This window comes from Eubalaena glacialis, chromosome 18, assembly GCF_028564815.1.
Source record: "Eubalaena glacialis isolate mEubGla1 chromosome 18, mEubGla1.1.hap2.+ XY, whole genome shotgun sequence".
NCBI classification, from domain to species: domain Eukaryota; kingdom Metazoa; phylum Chordata; class Mammalia; order Artiodactyla; family Balaenidae; genus Eubalaena; species Eubalaena glacialis.
In genome coordinates this window covers 49,321,810-49,336,745 of record NC_083733.1, presented here as the reverse complement: position 1 = coordinate 49,336,745, position 14,936 = coordinate 49,321,810, and the positions used below count along the sequence as shown (strand labels likewise).

General features: G+C 43.2%; 1 protein-coding gene across 1 annotated transcript; it reads right to left on the bottom strand.

Moving 5' to 3' along the window:
- Positions 1–229: 229 nt before the first annotated feature.
- LOC133079058 (histone H4-like) lies at positions 230–544 on the bottom strand. The gene has a single exon (XM_061174333.1). It carries the CDS (start codon positions 539–541, stop codon positions 230–232), a length of 312 nt encoding a protein of 103 aa, XP_061030316.1. The 5' UTR covers positions 542–544.
- Positions 545–14,936: the final 14,392 nt, after the last annotated feature.

The following is a 14,936-nucleotide window of genomic DNA, read 5'->3' as shown; positions in this document are numbered from 1 at the left end:
TTATTATTGCAGATGTATAATGTGTAAAGGGAAAAACTTCCTGAATTACTGCATGTACATTTTTTCTGGACTTTTTCACTTATTGTTTCTTCCATAGACCTTAAAGTCAGGTTGTCAAATTTCAAAAAAAAATCATGTAATTTATTCCAATCACATTTCATATTAGTTTTTTTTTTTTTTTTGCCCTAAAAAGGGCCTTTAAGCGACGTTATGATGCCTTGGAACAACTCTAGCCACCAAAGCCGTACAGAGTGCGTCCCTGGTGCTTGAGCGTGTAGACCATGTCCATAGCGGTGACAGTCTTGCGCTTGGCGTGCTCAGTGTAGGTAACGGCGTCCCGGATCACGTTCTCCAGGAACACCTTCAGCACCCCACGGGTCTCCTCATAGATGAGGCCGGAGATGCGCTTCACCCCGCCACGCCGAGCTAGGCGTCGGATGGCGGGTTTGGCAATCCCCTGGATGTTATCGCGCAGAACCTTGCGGTGGCGCTTGGCACCTCCTTTCCCCAGGCCCTTCCCACCCTTGCCGCGACCAGACATCTCGACAATTCGATTAAGTATAATCCATATTAGTTTTAATCATTGCTCATTTGTCTTAGCATTTAGGGAGAAATAATCTAACAGTAAATCATAATAATTTTGTTTTCTTTTCCCCAGTATTTATACAGGTCATGTATTTTTTTGCAATGTCTAGAACTTTCAGAAAAACGATTTAAAATATTATATATATACACACACTCACACAATATGTGCATATACACAATATATTCTACTCCTTTTCTTTTTCTAATTCGTTTAAATTCTGGTCTTAACTGGTTCTACGTTTTCTGTTGGATTTTTTATTGTTATATTTCTAAGTCTTTGAGTTAATATTCAGCTCGTTAAAATTTTTGTTAAAGATGAAAATATGTAATGTTTTAAATTTTTCTCTCAGACAAACTGACCATTTTTAAGATTATATATATATATAAAATGTAAATAAATATATAATTAAATTTTTATATAAATATAATATAAATATATAATTAAATTTTGAATTTTTATTTGACAAGTAGTATTACTTAATTTCCTAATGATTGTTATTTTTACTAAATATTTGTCATTGAGTATTACTTTAATTATACTTGGTTAGGTGTGAAACATAAACTTCTGATTTTTAAAAGTGTATCTTTAAAAATCAGAAGTTTATGTTTTAATAAAGATTATACGGGTGCTAGGAAATAAAGCATATTCTCCATAAGGTAAAGTGTTATATTATTCAGATTTTCTCACTTTTTTCCTATTTGATCTCTCAAAGACAAAATCAAGTTAAAGGATGTCATTATAATTGTGTTTTCCCCAATTTTCTTTGTATTTCTAAAGATACTGTCACTTGGGTAGAATTCCTTCCACCTGCTGGCATTAATGTCTGTTAGCTTCTGTTTGGGATGATGGTGTGAGTTTCCATTTTCCCCATCTGTCTTCATCAGTACTTGGGCAGAATTGTGTGTGTGTGTGTATGTGTGTGTGTGTGTGTGTGTGTGTGTGTGTGTGTGTGAGCATGGAGGTGCAGCTAAATCAAGGTCTCCTAGCCAGATGTCCTTTTGAACAGGAAGTGGTCTTCCTTAGGCCTGCTTACTCTCCATCCTTCATTTTGACATCAGTCAAACATGGTAGAGACCTCAATGAAGCGGAGTGAGGAAAAGTGAGGACTCACCTGGGAGATGGAGCCCACGTTTAAACACATGATATTGTTATCTCAGCTCATGAGTGCTGGTTATGACATCAGCAGGCTGGACTTTATTTCCAGTTTCTTCTATGATTGCAAGGGACGTGACGATCACCTTGCATTCAAAATGACCTCACCTCCAGGAATGACTTTCATATATTTAAATGTATGTTAAGAGCAATTTTAGAAAACCACCCAAAGAGGTGCATCTCAGTGGTGACAGCTGTGTGTACTCCGTCACTTGGGAAAGAGATCACGAAATTCAGTGTCAGACCCACAGGAAGCCAGCCGTCTGGTGGGCAGGACACCCAGTGTGACATCTTCTTTTCTAAAAATTCAATAATGTGTCACAGAGAAATTAAGGCTGCTTTATTCTGTCTTTCCCTTGGCTGAGGTGCTGTGATCAAAAGAGTAACAAAAAAGAAATGTAAAACCCAGTCAAAAGCTAAGGATCAGTATTACTCTTATAGCACCCTCTCCAATAAATCCCATCATACACCCCTTCCATGGCACCCTCCCACTCTCTGAAGCTTAGCCCTTTATTTTTTCTGGGTACCTTATGATCAGAGATTCTTAGGGTTGATATGGGGCAGTAAGGGAATCACTAGTCAAGTCCATATCTAACACTTGAACTCTCTTGGTTTTATCGCACCCAAAGTATCCTTTCTCTTTTCTTCCCCCATCTATTCACACATATACCATCTCAGTACTTAACTCTGAGCTATTTCTCATGCTGTTTGCCACCCCTAACTAGACAGTACATGTTCCACCCCTTTGTCTAATTGAATCTACTCTTCAAGGTTAGTTCAAGTTGTACCTTCCCAATGAATTTTTTGGACCAATAACTGATCCCTCTGTTTTTTGACATCCTTAGTCAAACTAAGCATAATAATACTCAATTATAAATTGTATTTTCAAAAGTTATTCTCACTGGTCTTTAGACTGTCAAATAAACTAGTAAGCTACTTGGGGCATGTGGTAACCTATTCTCCCTTCACCTAGTCTGGCACAATTATTCAGGAAAATCTTGGGAAACTGAATTGCTTTTCTCTGCCCAAAGAAAGGAATTGGCATGGCTTTAGTTTGGTTCTGAAAAGAGAAATTCAGTTCCTCATATTTGAGTAAAAGTTCAAACCAAAAGATGGCTCATATGAGTGTGGTTTTTGATTCGCATCCACTCTCATCTGTCTTGGTGAGAGCCCCCTCCCCTCCCAGTCCCAGCAATGAGGTGTTTATTTGGACTTTTTGGCCCATGTGCCATTTTCAGAGACTAGAACGCTCTTTCAGGCACACGCACATGCAGACTGGGGTGATGCCTCCCTTCTCAGCATCACGTAAGATATGGTCTGCTCTGCTTTTATATCCAAATTCCATCTATTTTAATGTACAGTAATTACACCATATCAAGTTTCTGCCTGCAGCACCACACATCTTACTTTCCACTGTCTAGCACCTCTTGTCATCTGTAAAGGGGGCCAGGAACAGAGTGAGCTGTGTATGAAAGAACAAACACATCAAGCCCCCAAACACCCCTCCCCCCAATGCTTCCAGTCACCCCACCCCACCGAGTGCCAGAACCTCCCAATGTTAAGAACTGAGGGAACAACACAAACACCACCACTTTGCAATCCAGTAACAGTCTCAGATCTGGATAGTGAGGAGGTTTTGTCTGCCATCAATTCAGAGAAGTATTTGAGACATAACTCCAACCTTGGCCAAATGGAGTTCTACTGAATCACCCTCTCTCCATATCTGTGGTTGGGGTGAGTTAGGAAGGGGGCTGAAGACGTATATAAAAGTGCAGGTTTTGGTTATATAAATTCTGCAAAATCAGATATCATTTTTGGAATTCTTAGAATATGTGTGTGTTGTAAATCTCAGACTCTGGGGGTTGGTACAAATGCTCTCTTGCTAGGAGGACTAAGAGCAAGAAGAAGGGAAAGGTGCTTTGGAGAAGCCTGGCAAAGCAGTAGATGGCCTATAAGCTCCTTGAGGGCAGATGCTAATACACACTCACCTTGAAGGATCCAGTGACCTTCAGAGCATTCAAATAGTACCAATCTGAACTTGCTAGATTGGGCTGAACTGAGTCATCAAATGAAAGGATGCAGCTGGAGTTGGATACTCCTGGCCTATGGGCAGAGTGGCTTAAGGTCATCCAGAATCCATTAAAGCAATGTTGGACACAGAGTTTCCTTTAATACAAAGGTCAAATCTAGAAATTCCACAACAGCGGTCCACTTCACATCCCCAGACACATCTTTATCCCCCCACCTCCAGGACCAGTGCCGATCCTACTCATTATCTTGTCCACCAGATCTATACAACTTGTGCTGTGTGGACAGCATTAGCTGAGAAACCTCCTATCTACAAATATGTACTTATCATTTGGAGGAAGCTGAGTAGCTTCTGCAGCTTCTGGAACATGGGCTATTGAGCATCAGAGCTGGAAGGACCCTTTGAGATCATTGACAAAGCAGAAAGTTGAGGTCTGAAATACCCAAGGGTTCTCTGAAGATAAGCAACAGAAATCAACTGACCAAATTAAACACAATAGAGAAGATATCAAGCAGCTTCCAGAATGTATGGGGTAAGCAACCTGGAGTCTGAGGCTGAGCAGTAAGGCTGGAGCCAGAACAGGGGACACTTAACCCCAGGATTCACTCCTGCTAGAATGAACATCACCTACGTCTATTTACTTAGTCCCAGGTCCAAGTCTAGGAAGAAAGAATATGATCGGTTGAGCTTAGGTCATATGCTTGACCTTTGGTGCCTAAAGGACAAGGAAAGGAAGATTCCGGTGAAAGGTCTTCTGCTACTTCTATGTAAGGAGAGGAATGGATCTGGATTCTCCGTCCCTCCTAAAACAACATATAATCAGAGAGAGGACATTTCTCCCAAGGGTCCTGTCATAGGCCCAATCTTACCTAACACTTTCATGGATCCCCATATGAGTACAAATATTTTTAAATGTTACAAATAAGTTACAAACTGTTAAATAAAACATGTTACATCCTTCTACTGGATAAATATAGCTTTATAACAGCCTGTGAGGTTAGGTTTGAATTTAGAATTCCCAAAAACCTTGGAATTCTGTCTACTCAAAGAGAATGCACCCAGTTCTAACCCCCACCACTGCACAAGCCCCTCCTCAGCCTACAGACAGCTTCCTTCCCACCTCTGCTCTCTCCTGCATCCTGAAGGGCTTCCCATTCACACAGGTGAATACCCAGCCTGCATGTCATGCTCTGCCTATTCTTCTGACAAACAGCAGACCCTTGGCCATAACTCCAACCCAGGGTTTACGGTCCGCACTTGAGAGGTGGGAACCAAGGAAGAGGTAAATTCAGGCTTGGTCTCAGATTCAGGGCAATTCGGGCAGGGGATCCACATAGTTGGTGTGGTCAGGAGAAGGAGGCATGGGCTTCAGCCAAATGTCCTTGTCTTGTGGGGAGGGGCAAGGCTGTAGAAGTACCAATGAGGTATAAGGTTGGGACTCTTTTGTTCATGCGTAGGGGCTGAACTGAACTATTAGTTGTGAGGGAATGGGGGCTAACAAGAAGGAAAAAAAAAACCACACATATTCCTCCTCAGGCCCACACAAGAGAGGGCACTTGCTCAAGATCACACAGCAAGCTAGGGGCAGAACTAGAACTCAGCCTTGGGTTCACATCGCATCACTTCAGCTCCTATGCTAGGTAACAGATCAGAAAAATCTAGGATGCCCAAATTGTTCTTTAGGGAGTGCCTACCCAAGGATATACTCAGGTCCCCAAATCTCAAATATTACTCACTTGGCTAAGTTGTCCCCACTAAGGCTTTCAGGGGGCCAATTTCTAGAGAACCTTGAAAATGTTCTCCACAATCTGTGTTCTCTCCATTTTTCCCTCAGCTGCTCCAGCTGGGCTTACATCCATATCACTCCCCTGTCACAGCTCATGAGCATCAACAACTACCATCCTGCTGAACATCAAGGTCATTGCTCTCCAACTTCCTGGACTTAACTGACTTTCATACATCCAACCAAATTTGCATACCCAGAATAAATCCTACTTGGTCCTTGCTATGTGCTGAACCATGTCTCTTGAAAATTCAATATGTTGGAGCCCTAACCCCCAGTACTTCAGAATGTGACTGTATTTGGGGATAACGTCTTTTAAAAAGTAATTAAATAAAATGGGGTCATTAGAGTGGGCTCTAATCCAATATGATTAGTGTCCTTATAAGAAGTAGAGACTAGGACACAGGCAACACAAAGGGATGACATTTGAGGACACAGCAAGCCAAAGAGAGAGGACTCAGAAGAAACCAACTATGCTGACACCATGATCTTAGACTTCCATCCTCCAGAATTGTGAGAAAATAAATTTCTGATGTCTAAGCCACCAGTCTGTGATATTTTGTTATGGCAGCCCTAGAAAAAGAATACAATCCAGATGTATAATTAGTTTTATACATTGCTGTATTTGATTTGTTAATATTTTGTCGAGAACTTCTGTGTATAAGTTTATAAGAATTACTGATCTGTAGTTTTCTTCTTTTTCCTTTTCTCCTTCCTTTTCTTCTTCTCCTTCTTTTATATTTTCATTTGGTTTTGGTATCAGAGTAATACTGGCCTCATAAAATAAGTTGTAAAATATTCCCTCTACTTTTATTTTCTGTAAATAATTGTGTATAATTGGCACTAATTTTTCTTTAAAGTTTCATAGAAATCTCCAGTGAAATCATCTGGACATGGAGATTCCTTTTTTGGTAGCTTTATAGTTACAAATTTAATTGCATTAATGGTTATGGGGCTATTCAGAATGTCAATTGGTTGAATTTTGTTAGATTGTGTGTGTGTGTGTGTGTGTGTTTACAATTCTCAAATTTAAGGGTGTAAAGTTGTTCATAATATATCCTTCTTATCCTCTTACAGGCTATAGTGACAGGCTCTGTTTCATTTCTATCAGTGATTTGTGTCTTCTTTCTCTTTAACTTTGTCAGTCTTAGTAGGGGTTTTTATTGATTTTCTGGGAAAAACCATCTTTTTGTTTCATTGATCTTCTGTTTTTCAATTTAATTGATTTCTGGTATTATCTTTTTTGTTTGTTTGTTTTCTTTCTTCTTGCTTTAGGTTTATTTTGCATTTCTTTTTCTAGTTTATAGAGGTAGAAACTTTAATTATTAAGACATTTACTCTTCTCTAGTATTAGTACTTAGTGCTCTAAATTTCCCTCTCAGCACTGCTTTAGATGAATTCACAAAATTTGATATGTTGTATTTTTATTTTCATTCATTTCAGTGTATTTTTTTAATTTCTCTAGAGATTCCCCTTTAACCCATTGATTATTTAAAAGTGTATTGTTTAAGGTCCAAGTGCTCGGAGATTTTTATGTTTTATTTCTCATGTTGATTTCTATTTTGAGTCTCTTTTGGCCAAGGAATATACTCTGTATGATTTTAATTCTTTTAAATTTGTTGAGGTTTATTTTATGGCCTCAAATATCTTGGTATATGTTTATGGGAATGTGAAAAGAATGTGTATTCTGCTATTGTTGAGTGGACTGCTTACTTCCTAGTCCCTTTCAAAATTTTTTGTCTTTAGTTTTCAGAAATTTGATTATGATCTTGGCATGGATTTGTTTGGATTTATTCTGTTTAGGGTTCACTCAGCTTCTTGAATGTTTGTTCATGACTCTGGACCTCAAGGCCTGAGGTCCCTAGGCAGTCTGCCTTCTGCTTTCCACCTTTCACAGTTTTCCTGTGATTGTTTGCTGTGTTGTGTCCAGGGATTTTCTCTGTGAGAGGGAGGACCTGGAAGATGTGAGTTCATGGGAAGGGGCTGTTTCCTTCCCAGCTCCCTTACCCACAGCCCCATTCCCAATGAAAACCTGCATTGCAAATCAATGCACAGACACACCCTCTCACCCCCATGACATCTGTAAATTGGGTGCACGTGTCTGACTTCCCTATGAAATGTTCTCAGGCCAGGGATCTTGTTTCATTCATTCTGGTGTAGCCAACATATAGCATTATACTTGGCATTCAGGAAGCACTCAGTAAACCTATGAATGGATGTCTTGAACTCATCTGAATATAAAGTAGCCATGTTGTATCTTGTTGGGCTGGGCAGGCAGGAGATTAGTGTGAGTGATGGAGACCAACCATTGGGTGGAGAAGTAGCCTCAGGCATGTGGTAGCTCAGTTACTATGGCCTGGCCATGAGGTGGGTGAAATGTCAGGGGACCTGAGTTCTGGTCTTGACTTTGTCATTTGTTTTGTACTTATAAATAGACCATTACATTTCCCTGGGTGCCTACATCCTCCTCAGTTGTGAATAACAATAGCTGGAGATAAGAGAGTACAAATATGTATATAAGATAGTGCAGTGAGTCAGAGATTCAGAAATAGAGAAATCTCTAGAAGGTGGACCTGCCCCAGGAAAGCCCTAAGGAGGTGAGCTGAAGACTCAAATCCAAGAGACGTGAACTGTACGCTGGAAAGACGGGACTCAGCATTGAAAATCTACCAATTTTACCAAAATAAATTCATGAATTCAGCCTAGAATTTATCACGACCAGCAAGAGACTTCATGGAAATTGACAAGCTGATTCTAATATTTATATAGGAGAGTCCATGTGCAAGAAGAACCAATAAATAGTAAATGTTTAAAAATAAAAGAGGAGGAGAGTTTGTCTGAAATATGTTTTAATCTCACTTTGATGAAAAGTGAGTGGTATTAGCACTAGAATAGACAAATAGAACAAAAAGTGAATCCAGAAACAGACTTGTGCATATATATATATATATATATATATATATATATATATATATATATATATATATATATATATAAAATCCCCACCTGTATTAGCTTGGGCTACATAAAATACTACAGACTGGTGGGGGGCTTACACAACAGACATTAATTTTCTCACTGTTCTGGAGCCTGGAAGTCTGAAATCAGGATGTCAACATGGTCAGGTTCTGGTGAGGGCTCTCTTCCTGGCTTGCAGACAGCTGCCTTCTCCTTGTCTTTCTCTTCCCTTTCCCTCCCCTCCCTCTCCTTCTCCAATCCCCTTCCTTTCTTCTCCAGGGCCAGCCCAGGGCTCCACTCACCTTCCTGGGACTCATCACGCCTTATTAATAAGAGTATCAGTTCTTCTTTAAAAAACACACCCCAGCAAAATCCAGCCTTACAAGCAGAAGGATGGAAACTCCATTGTTGAACTAAGTGATTTATCTTGGAGGGTCTCTTGTATCTAGATCAATGCTCCCAAATTTGAATTGTGATGGCTTGGAGGCATCATGGCCATTGTATCAAACAAAGCAGACGTGCATCTTAAAGACCCTCATGGCTGCATCCTCAGGAAATGGTCTCTTCAATTTTCCCAGTGGTTTTGATTTACCCAGTTAGCAAATGTTCACTGGGTCTCTTCCTCAGCCAGCCTTGGCTGGGTCTGAGCTGGGCTTAGGTAGAATTTCTCATCTGGTATCTGAACGTCACCTGCCAGGATCTCTGCCCACAGAAACAAGCTGCTGAGGCCTGGGTGGGGTAGGGCTGGGGGGTAAACCATTGGTTCCTCTGTCCCTCAAGGCTTGTCCTCACCTCAGTCCTCCCCTGAGAATCCTGCAAGTACTCCAGCCCTGGGATGTGCTTACACCTCTGTGCTGCTGCCCTGGCTGCACCACTGTGTACTCAGAATGGGTTTGTATCCACAGCTGTCAAGAAAGCTGTCAATCCATCCTCTGTGCTGGGCCCAAACCTGAAAACTTCCTCTGGCTCCAAATTTACTCATCTTGCTTGATAATGTGCCTGACATTCTACCATTAGTTCCTCCAGTAAGTTAAAGCATTGAAAATTCTGAAAAGATATGCTCTCATTTCGTCTTGCCTCCTGCAGCTCCAAGTATGGAGTCTCTTGACCTTGAGCTGCATGTCTGTGGGGACGTGGTCTCAACTCACTGGTTCCTTTGTTCACTGAGGATTAAACCTCAAATGCCACCTTCTGAAGAATCAATTTTGATACCCCACAGAATTGGAGTGTAAATGGTCAAACTCTGAAAGTGGATTACATCTCCATCTCATCTGCCAGGGAAGTGATCAGCTGTTCTCCTGTAAGATCCACTGGTTATTAACGCCACAGTGACCTCCCCCTAAAGAGACTAGTCAAAGAGGATTTCTTACACAATGCATCATATGATATGACTTGCTTGTATTTTAAGGAGAAATAAAAACCTGTTGGATCACAGAACCAGGAAGTCCAAGGGTATCCGGTTTCAGGCACAGCTGGTTCCAGGGGCTCAAAAGAAGTCCTGAGGACAAACTTGCTCAGTAAAAGCTGGGCTTTCATGAAATGAAAACGCCTGGCCAGGAGTTATGATGACAGTGGAGATTGGCCAAGTTGGCCCATCTTTGCTGCCCCATGAAAAAAGCTTCTTTGAAAATGAGGAGGAACATTGAGCTGAGAGCAATGAACGTAAATCCAGAGTTATAAAGTTTAGGGCTGCGGAAGCTGGGTGAAGACCTGACCTCCCTGCCTGCCATGGGGGAACCCTTCTTTACTCAGTCCCATCCCTCCCTTTCTCAGACCATTTTCCCATCTTCAAAGAGGGTGAGTTCCTGAAAGGAACAGACAGGACAGTCAAAATGCTCTCTCTGAATACCTGGGTCCTCTCCAGGGAAAGAGTGGCATTTCCTTCATGGGTGGCTTGGGGGAGGAGGGTTACCCAGTGCAGCAAAGTTTAGACTTGTGCCATTCCAATGCCAGCTCTGCCACTTAGTAGCAGGGTGACTTGGACATGTTGCTTATTCTCCCATCTGCTTCAGTTTCCTTGTCTGTAAAATAGAGCTAAGTATAGTACCTGCCACATTTAGGGTTATTATGACAATGAAATAATGTCTATAAAGTGTTTCAAACAATTTCTGGGAGTTAGTGAGCACTATCTAAATGTTGGCTAAAGTAAAAGGAAAAAATAAATTACCAGGCAATTAAGGAAGAGGTAACACAAGTCACAGAACTCCTTTACCCACCGCCATTTCTCCTGAGCATGAGAGGAGTCTGGGCAGAGGAGATCCTCACCCTCCCTCCCTTGTCCTGACCTGCACCCACCATGCTATCACCATTCTCCCCTGAGCCCTTCTGAATTTCTCCACAGTACAGATCCCAGACAGGGCAGAGGCACCATGGGAGGGCCAGGGCCACAGGGCAGAAGAGGGTGTGCTGGAATCTGGCTACTCTCTTGGGAGGAAGAGACATCTCCCCTCCCTGCCCTTCACTGGCTTCCTCCCTCACTCTGCCCAGCTCCAAAACCCCTTCAGTGGCTCCCAATGTTTATTGGATCCCAGGGGAGCCAGTTTGAACTTGATTTCAAGCCCCACCCACAGGCCGAGATATGCTGCCAACCAGCCTCCCTCCTGCCTTACCTCTGTGGCCCCTGCCCTCCAATGCATCCTCTCTCTGCCCCAGCCAAATGGACACAGACCCCTCCACCTCCGCTGTGGGCTCTTCCCCAGTGGAAGCACTCCCTGCCCACTCTGACCTCAAGCCCTGGTCACTGGTCACTCTCCATTTCCTCCAGGAATACACCTTCTGCTTCCTCCGTCATCTGCCAGCTCACTGACTGTCCCCTCGGCTTGTTGAACCTGATACCCACAGCCTCGGCTGCCTCCTCACTGTTCCCATGTCCCAGCCCAGCCTCCCTCACCAGACAGGGACCCTGCGTCGGTCCCAGGGCTTAACCCAGAGAGCAGCACTGACCCAGCCTGCTCACTCCCGAGGACCCTGCCTGTGCCCCTCTTCACACACTCGGGCCCCCTTACTGCCCCAAGTCCCCACCTGGAGCACTCAGCATTGTTCTTGGAGTCCCTCCCAACCTGGAAGTGTCTTATTTATGGATCTATCCCCATGTCCTATAGTTTGTCATCAGTTCACATTGCTGACCTCAATCCTCCTACCTCTCCCCTCTGGGCCACAGCCAGATCCATGTCCGGTCCCTGTGTCTTTGACCATCTCCGAGCTCTTCATGCCCTCTTTCTATTTCTCCACTCGTTTTCATTTCCTCTTGCTTTCTTCTTCCCACTGTCTCTTTCTTTTCCTTTCATTTTCCCCTTTGCTTGGAAAAACTTATTACAAACCAACTTTGTTGGAAAACTTTTGTAAGTGGTGCCCAACATTTATCACATTTGTGTTCAATATTTTTCTTACATATAAAGACCTGACAGCCTGTTCTTCTATGATAGATGTACTTATTTCTTCTAAGCTATCACTAACCAAGCATATCATTTTTATACAATGAGTGTATATTCAATTTTCTACAGTTTTGACTACTAAACAGGCTTACCAGTGAGCAAATGACAAATATATTGTGGTATTAGTGAGGGCTGGCTTAAACCCACGTAAGTCTGTGGAGTCAGTGTTCGTCCCCATTTTGCATGGCTGAGAAGGTGAGGAGAACCAAGGGTGGGCTTGCTGGTTGGGGGCCTCTCTGTTTGCCCAGCACAAGGGTCTTGCCGGCCGGCCGCCTCTCTTCCCCACATGCTGGCTGGCTTCCAGGTCCTGGGGCTGAAGTCTGGGGCAGAGAATTCCCTTACTCTAGGTTTGCATTTTGCAAAAGCATTCTAAAGCCTTTGCTATTTTCTGTCCTACTAACAAATCTTTACTCCTCCAAGGACCCTAGCGAAGTGGCCCCTGATGTGTCAGCTCAGTCTGGGCCATGAGGAGTGTGGGAACCGTGCAATAAGCTCTTACTGTATTCTGTATTTGAGAAGCAGGTGTCCTTTCCATCTTTCCTTCTTCCCCTTTCCTTTTCTCATTCATTCACAAGTTGAGCTCCTGCTGTGTGCCCTGTGAAGTGCCTCATGCACAGACCTGCCCCACCCCTCAAGAATCATCAAGTCTAAAAGCAAGTTCAGGGTGGACCAGTTTAAGAGGGTGAACTACAGGGGGATGTCCATAGTCAGAGAACTAAGACAGTTGTGAAAAAGGAAGCTCAGGAAGGAGACAAACCCTTGAAATGGACTTGACATCAGTTCTGGGGCTCTTCTGGGGTTGAAGCATCAGTAATGGATCTGTTGCAATTCAGCCACAGAGATGATATACGAGGCTTTTCTACTGACATTGAATCAGGTCACTGGGTCCATTGGATGCAATACAATGTCAATGAAACTGTTATGTGTTATTGATGTCAGTCACAGAATAGATAAAAACATTATAAAAATAGCTTTTGTAGCCATTTACATTTTTTTTTTTCATGAATGGTAAAAGGCATCAGTCCCTACATGCCAGAGAGTGAGGCAGCAAAGGATTGGTTTTCATACCAGTGACTGTGAAATCTCAGGAGGTCACATAGGGGTCATCCCCCCCATGACAAGTGACTGAAGAAAAAATGCCTTGAGGTAGCACAGCCTTCACCAACCAAGGAAGGAAGGAGAAGGGTGGCAGCAGACTCAGTAAAGTATAGGCTGAGTGGGGTCAGCATGTTCCTTCATTCACCCAGCAGACACCCATTGAGACCCTACTGTGCTAGAGATGGGATTTGGAAGTAACCCTCCCTGTCCTGATTGAGCTCATAGCCCAATGTACTCTCAGGGTTCTCATCTGGAAATTGAGGATCACATCTCCCCTTAGAGCTGTAATAGGAGAATGGCATGTGCAGCTGGCACTCAGTCGACATCCTTGCTCCCTTATTGTGCTTTTACTCTTTGGGGCACAACATCAGGACAATGCATGTGAGTCCACACCTATGTCCAGATCATGACGGAAGCTCAGAGAAGTGTTGTCTTCGGGTGCCCTGGTTGGGCATCCCTGGGTGCAGGGCAGACATTATCAGTTTTGTTTTAAGTAGGAGCACACTAAAGTGATTTGGCCAAAGACATAAGGTAAGTAACAGGCACAGTCTGGTGAGCTCCAAGTCTGTTGGATTCTAATGGATGTGCCCTTTGCTACACTTTGCTGCTTCTCCATGTGGCAAGATAGGAATGTCCCTTGGGCTCCAATAGTTCAGTATTTGAGGAGTTCTGGAGTTAGTTTAGATTCAAGTTAGCCAAGACTTGAATCTCCTGACCCCCAGGCCAGTGCTCCACCTCCAGGACCACACGGCTTCCCTCTCCACCCACGACACGGTCCATACCCCCGCTTCTCCCGCAAAAGTTCTGCTTAACTCAGAGTCAAGCAAGGAGTCTTGAACAAGCCAAGCTCCAAAATATGTAGAGCACTCAGCCTAGATTTCCCAGCACAGCCCCACCTGGTGTCCCTGTGTCTGGCAGGGTGAGAAGCCTGAGAGTTTGGATAAGAATTGATCTAGCTTTTATGTTAATTCCTATCTTCTAGAGCTAGCAGAGGCAGGGACACCAGAGCCTAAGATCCAGCCATCAACTAGGCCAACGCCCCCCAAATCTTCTCCATGACAAAGCCAAGGAGGCCAGGTAGCCCCAAGTGAAGTGACACTCTCTGAAAGGTCTGGCCATTGATTCCATAAGCTGGCTCTGGACAAAGGGACCACTTTCGGGTCCCCATACCCATTAGGCTGTTGTCCACAGCTGGACCCAGTCTGTGCTCTCAGGCAGGAGTACTCAGCTTAGGACAGGAACTTCCACAGCTAACCCACAGGACATTTTTGTCATTACTAAGCTGCGGAGCTAGGCCCCTGGATCTCAGAACCACCATCTAATGCAATTAAAAACTGAGTGACAATTATCATCTGAAAGGAACCCAAGATATTGGGCAAGCCCACTACAAAAATATACAAAGAGAGAAAGCTAATGGGAAGTTAAGGGGACAATAATGAAAAAATAATAAAATAACATCTTTTATAAGGGTAAAAACTGCCCAGGCCCTGAGATATTTTACAAATAAAACACTTGAATCTCTTTTGACACATTTATCTGCATGTGGAAGAATTGTTGCATAAGAGATTCTGAGTGTAAGTATTAATTTTTATTCAACTGTGTATTTAAAATCTGTAGTAAAAGGAAGCTTTGAAGAGACACACGTGTTATTGGCAGTAGCTAGGCAGAAATGTGGGCTCAGCCTCTCTGGGTGGAGCCAGCTGCCAATCCACACTGTCTCAGCCATAGACTTTTTAGTGCTGGCCATTGTAACATTCCTCTTTGTGCTGGGGTGTAATCTGTTATGGCTGTACATTCACCTCCACAGTCAACCCCTAGGGCTTTCCACTGACCACTGACCCTTCCTCAGCTCCTGGCACTTGGGTCTCAATTGAGCCAGGACTTGGCCTCTGCCAG